This window comes from Rhea americana, unplaced genomic scaffold (genome assembly GCF_003343005.1).
Source record: "Rhea americana isolate MKP2758 unplaced genomic scaffold, rheAme1 scaffold_15, whole genome shotgun sequence".
Lineage (NCBI taxonomy): Eukaryota > Metazoa > Chordata > Aves > Rheiformes > Rheidae > Rhea > Rhea americana.
Window position 1 is genome coordinate 552,212 of NW_028185594.1, and position 6,332 is coordinate 558,543.

The 6,332-nt window shown below is 48.7% G+C and overlaps 1 protein-coding gene across 1 annotated transcript in view; it reads right to left on the reverse strand.

The window, feature by feature from the left end:
* Positions 1-321: 321 nt before the first annotated feature.
* VWC2L (von Willebrand factor C domain containing 2 like) overlaps positions 322-6,332 on the reverse strand; it is a 46,487-nt gene continuing 40,476 nt past the window's right edge. The window contains exon 4 of the mRNA XM_085299321.1: positions 322-544. Within this exon, the coding sequence (XP_085155447.1) occupies positions 396-544 (149 nt within the window). The 3' untranslated portion in view covers positions 322-395. The remainder of the gene's footprint in view (positions 545-6,332) is intronic.

The following is a 6,332-nucleotide window of genomic DNA, read 5'->3' on the forward strand; positions in this document are numbered from 1 at the left end:
ATAAATAAAAACTGCAAAATGCAGTCYACATTGCCGGAAGTGAGAACAGTGAATTCACTGGCGTCTTGGAGGGGGCGTCACCAGCTAAAGAGCTCGTGCACGTTTTCCTTTCCTTCCGTCCTTTCCCCCAGCTCCAAGAAAATGTGATCACCAAATCCCTATCAAGCACTGAGAATTACAAAAGCAGAGTAGATACCGAGAGACCATATATGTATCAGGTGAAGCAAGAGAAAAGACCATGAGCGCGAAGGAGAGAGGCCTTCTCATCTTGGTTAAAAAAAACAATCCCCCCCCACCCCACCCCACCCCCAAAACTGGCCCTCTGCTTGCACAGCCCCTCGAAGGTTTTGCTGGTGACCCAACCGCTGGCAGTGGCAGGCCGACGCCGGCGGCTGCTACAGGGCCTGCTTGCCCTGGCACTCGCGCTTGGAGCACTGTGCCGGCTTCCACCAGTCCCCGTTGTGGCAGTGGCAGATGTTGCAGTCGTCCACCTTCACTTCGATGCCGGCRGGGATGATGGTGGTGCCTGCGAAGCAGTTGGGACCTGGAAACACACACAAGAGAAACAAACACTTTCCCCCCCCTTTTTTAATTGGGAGGTGTGGACAAGCTACAGGTGCCTGATGTGTCTCACCACACTTACATGAGCCCTTAGAGCCATCATGCTCTACCCACCCCAGCCCGGCACCCTAGATGATCCAGAAATCATCTAGTCCAATCTCCCTGCTCAAGCAAGGTCACCTAGAATGTGTTATACAGGATCAGATCCAGGTTGGTTTTGAATAGCTCCAGAGAAGGAGACTCCACAACCTCTCTGGGCAACCTACTCCAGTGCTCTGTCACCCTTACAGGAAAGAAGTGCCTCCTACAGAAGATTTCACCTTGTAAGGTTTGGCTACAAGGATCAAAYGATGCGGACGAGCGTCAAGGCACAGACAGGGTTTTGCTGCTTTAAACTGGTGACTCCCCACCAACGCGTGTGGCCGGCAGCCAGCTTCTCCCCCTTGGTCCGTGGYGGTCACAAGCTGTGCCCAAGCTCCCGCTAATCCCGGGGATCCCCACTGGCCAGAGGCTGTCAACCGTGAACAATTTACAGTGTCAAGTTAACAAAATTCATCTCCTACATAAGCTTTCTGAGAAGTCTGATTTTAGGAAGGGGGATTCCTTCAAGTTGCTCGTTGTTGGCAGTTTTTCTGGTTTATTATAAAATATCAGAGCCGAGTAGCAAGTCAGCAAGATTTTTAATTTTTCCCATTCTCGTAAAAGGCCTGCAAATACCCGTTGCCCAGCTGTTTCTCTACAAACCTGCTCCTCCTCCCCGCTTGCGCTTGCATTACTTTTAGTGCCGTGAATTAATGCCAGAGACAACAGCACGTGGAGAAGATCAGGGTGGCTGCATTTGCGGCATCGAGGAAGCGAGGAGACGTTTGAGCATCTCGTTGGCCCACGCACAGCCCCTAAACATCACTCTTCTAAATCTAATTCCTCTATGGCACTAGGCACACCAGAACGATGAGAGCTGGGGGAAACGTGACATTTCAGGCAAGGTTTGATAGTGCTGGGCTCAACTAGCGGTGGGCAAGTTAGGCCGTTGCCAAGCAAGGTAGGTGGTGGTGTTTGAATTTTGCTCCTGTTTCAGTGACCCTCCCCTTTAATAAATGCCTCTATAAATTTAGATCAGTTTATAGCAGCTTTTTATGCCCCTATTAATAAAGCCACAGCAGGAGTGCCTGGGCAAGATGCCGCTGATGACGGGTCTACCAGAMTTTAGCATTAGTACATATATCCATGTGCCAGCAAGCTGTGATTTTGTTCCACAGGCAGGTTTGGGGGATCCCTCAAAGTTACGGAAAAAAATTAATTATAGAAAAGCCAAACCACATGCTAGACTATATGTGTATCTGTGTGTGTGTGTGCACGTACGCGTATACATGTAAGTTGAAAATGCATTTTGGCAAGGCCAGGGGAAGGTCCTGAAGCCCACTGGCTTGCTCTTGCCATCCAGCACATGGCTGCCTCCAAACCCGGCRCTGCAGGTTGAGAGACACAGTTTGTGTGGCTAGACCCTGAGCTTTTTTTCCACTGAGGCAGCCCTAAAACTGAAGTTCGGGTGCTGCTTGCTGCCCCAATATATTTTTAATACGTTTGTCCATTCTGCTCCAGACTTTTGCTCAACCTGTGGTGTCCTCAAGGCTAAACGTGTAGATGTTAATTATAATCACCATGACATCAAGTGTATTTTTTGTTTTTGAGACCTCTGTTTTGCATGCTGGTGCATCTACTCATGCATCACGTGGTATTCACAGAGGGATCCCAGTTTTCCTCTCCAATTGCCCTTCCTGATTTGAATTCAGAGAGGGGCAGGGAGACAACCCCCCCAGCCTCTTTTTGGTCATGAGCTGGGGATTTTTGCAATTACTGCCGATCTTGCTCCTGCCCTTGCCCCTTTGGAAATGTCTAGCAAATGATCTTTGCTGCGGCTTCTCCCTGCAGCCAGCGTCTCATGAAAAGGCACATTCCCATTTGGAAAGGCTGCAAACTCATTTGCAATATTTCTCTGGCAGCCTCTTGAAACTGTCTTCTCCTCCGACAGCTTAGAGGTCTCCGTGTTGGCTGCGCCGTGCTGCTGCCTGCGCTATTCGTAACAGATTTTAATGCTCTGCTTCAGGAAGTCTGATGGATGTTGTTGTGTTATGACACTCCGAACAGGCTTTTCCATCAGGTGGACTCATTTTCTGCTGTTAAAAGTCCAGGGTCAAATGCAATGGGAACGCCAATAATTGTAGCTGGCTGTATTTAAAGTTGAAGTAAGTGCCTGTACCTCTTAAACAGGATGAGCTGATCTCCTGCCAGGGTCGGAGAAGCAGGGGATGGGCAGACTCCAACGAGTCTGCTCTGCATCCCCAGAGAAAAGCCCTTTTCATTAAAATTTAAACAAAAAGCTTCCTCTGGAGATCAGGGTGGCAAGTAAAGGGGAAGGTTGTTTTCTCTATTGTTGCCCTCCGGCTGCCTGTTAATCATCTTCGAGAATCCACTACTACCTCAACACCCCCACGCATTTTTTCAGCCACAGCCTTCTCCTTGCACTTAACTATAGAAGATTTATAGCCCCGCGAGCCAATTAAGCTCTGCCAAAAGCGCAAGGGAGCGCTGGGAAGCAGCAGTTCTTTGCTCCTTCCTCCTCCTCCCTGTGTCTCTTGGCCTCCTTGAGCTCTTCTTCTTCCCCATTTGGGGGAAAGAAAACATTAAACAACCCTCAGAGATGCCTGTATACATGGGATGGAGAGAGAAGGGAGATGTAGCAGGAAGGAGCCAAGCAGGGGTGGGACAGCATGATCAAAGAGGAGTCAGACAAGGAGGATGTCCTAAAAGCGTCACACTTGCCTTTTTGAGGTCCGTGGTGGAGAGGTGGTCATTCATTTGGGGGAAGGAATGAGCAGATCTGCCTGCTCTTTGGGCAGAGCCCACAATGGCGGTGTCCCTGCCCCGGCTGAGGACCAGGGCAGCTCTGCCAAGTGGTAACTCAACACTAATAGTTGCAGCGCTCCTCTCCAGCAGGACCTGGTGAGGACCTCTCCTCTGACGGAAAATCCTTGGGATGCTGCCACTCCTCCCAAAAGAGATGGATAAAGGAAAGACCCTTTTTTTTTTTTTTTTTTTTTTTTTTTTTTTTAAAATAACAGGAATGTAAGGCTGGCGGGAACATGAGGAGATGACCGAACCGAGCCCTTATGGAGGCAGCACTGTGTCCCTGTGCTGGCTGGACAAGTGTTACTTGAACACAGCTGAGGAGTGAGCTGCTCCATCCCCTGTATTCACAGGTAAAACTGAAGGGGAAAAGATTTATAGAAACAGTGGTGGTTTTTTTCCCCTTGTTTTTTAGCAAAACTGATTTAAACCTGGCTTTGGGTGCTTCTGTCATCTGCCCTCCACTGAGATGACTTGCTGCCTTTTCAGCATACCCAATGCTTTTGCCAGAGCTTTTGTTCTTTTAATTTAGGCCAGCACAACCACTGCCCTGAACCAGAGCTATCACAAAATAACCACTTTGGCATTGCCAAAATGAAATGCTTTCTTTGGAAAACATCAGAGCAAACTGGTTGGACCATTTTGCACTGTCTCTTCTCCTTCCAGTCCCTTCAACCCACAAAAACTGTTGCCATCAAGCAGGAGGCCAAATTTCCACTCTCCCTTTTCRATAATTCAGCTTAAATGCCCTCTGGCTGAAAAGCCACTTTTCCAGCACGGTCATTGTCAGGCAGCTCGGTTTTTCCCATCTAAATCTTGAAACTGGAGATCCTGTTTGTCCAACGATCAGAGCAGGTTGCATCGAACCGAAGCGCAGAGGCCTTAGAGAAGACACCTGGGCAAGAGACTCCGTAGAGCTCCCCGTGAGGACTTCGTGCCGCTGGCGCTGTGACTGGAGTCCGCTGAGCTGATTTAAAGCATCACAAAGAACGGGACAGACAGCAGGTTTGGGTTTTTTTTATTGTTTTTTTGTTGTTGTTTTTTCTAATTCAGAAGAGCAGGCTACTCAGAAACCCTTGATGACGTCAAGCACATCAAGAAAGCTATTTATTATAATCACAGCAGCACCAAGCAGCTTCTCTGGGCAAGGGCTGTCATCTCAAGCCGTGACTGCAACGCTCCTATGTGAGCAGAACAGTAATAACCATTTTTCCCCATGCTCAGGGGAGACTGATGGCAGAAGTTTGCTGCTCCCGCAGACAGCGTAATGGGGAGATTTGCTTTGCTTAGCATAACACTTGTACAAGACCACAGCACTTTGGGCTGTTTGCTAAGACAACTGTGAAGATTTTTAYGGTGATATAGTATGGAAGTTCAGGCACAGTTAAGACAGGAGCAATGCAGCTCGAAGAGCAAGAATATATATGTGTGTGTCATTGATCTCTAGCAGCAACATTAAATTTGGTGACCCTTATGGGTAAGGCTGGATATTGGGTGGACATGGCACTCCCAAAAAATGTGGAGCAGGTGGTTTAACGCTCTTCAACCGAGGAGCATACGCCAAGCACCACCTCGGCACCGGGGCTCCGCTCCGCTCCCACRCACGGCTGGGGCAGGTGTAGCGAACGCAGCGGCTTTGCCCGTGGCTTACAGCAGCACCGGGTTTAGTGCGAACAAGCAGGCAATAAAACGCAAGCAAGCGTTAAGCACCGCGAGCAAGCACAAATCACTTTGGGCTGACTGATATTCGGCTTCGTCCTGAAGAGCATCTCGTACGGAGCCCAGTGCCTTCACTGCAATTTCTTGTGCTACAATGCCCTATTTCAGCACCATTTTTTTTTCCCCTCTTGGTTGAAGATTTGCCAGTGATAACCTTATTTCCCCCTCCAYTCCTTTAGGAGCCCCCATATGCCTTTGGCTATATTAAAGACGACTCTAAGAGACTTCTTCAGCTTATTCAGTCAATGGATAATATCGCCTAGGAAAGGGGTGCCTCCGCTATGCGGTTTGCAAAGGATACTGAGAAGTGCCATTTCCTGGGAGTGGGAATTACATTATCCTTCTTTCCGTAATATTTAGGTATGGATACAGCCGCAAACATCCCCATGAGCATTCCTGCAGAGGGAATTTGCTTTGGGAGCTTGTCCAGGAATGGGATATGGCAGGTGAATTTACCGCCRGCAAATACAGCCCAATTCAGCTCTTCAGGCACCCGAAATCCCCCATCGTCTGCCCGCTTGCTGGCCCAGGCTCTCGGCACTTCGCAGCTGAAGGGCAACTTTTTTCCGTGTCCAGACTCTTTCCTCGGAGGGGACGGAAACCAGTACCTTGTTTTTCATGGCCCCAGTTCCAGGGGGTTACCGCCGCTCCTATAGGCTGATCGTGCAGGATCTTTTCAAATGTTCATTTCATTCTGTCAACACTGTTTAAGCAGGTCCTTCAGCTTGCAAGCAAAGAGCTCAATTTGGGGCTTTAATTAATGAGTCACATGGGGAAAAAGTCTTGGTCTTGCTGCCTGCTTTCGAGACCGAATGCCCCCGTCCTCCTATGAGGGAGGAAAAGGGACTGGGTGAAGCAGGAGGAGAGATATAAAGCAGGCAGCRGCTGATGCTGAGGCTTGCCTTACTTCAAATTACATCTGCTGATGATCTACATGGTGAATTGAAGGTTGGAGGAGGACTATTCATCCTGCACGTACCCAACACACGCACCAAGTGAAATCCCCCCCTCCTCTAACTGCAGGAGAATTTTTCACAATTTTGGCATTAAGAGGTTCGGGAATTCCTTTGCATCCATTTTTTTTCCCATTAACATTTTAAAATTCATGTCTGAAAAAGTCTTGCACGGACCAGGAAAAAAAAAAA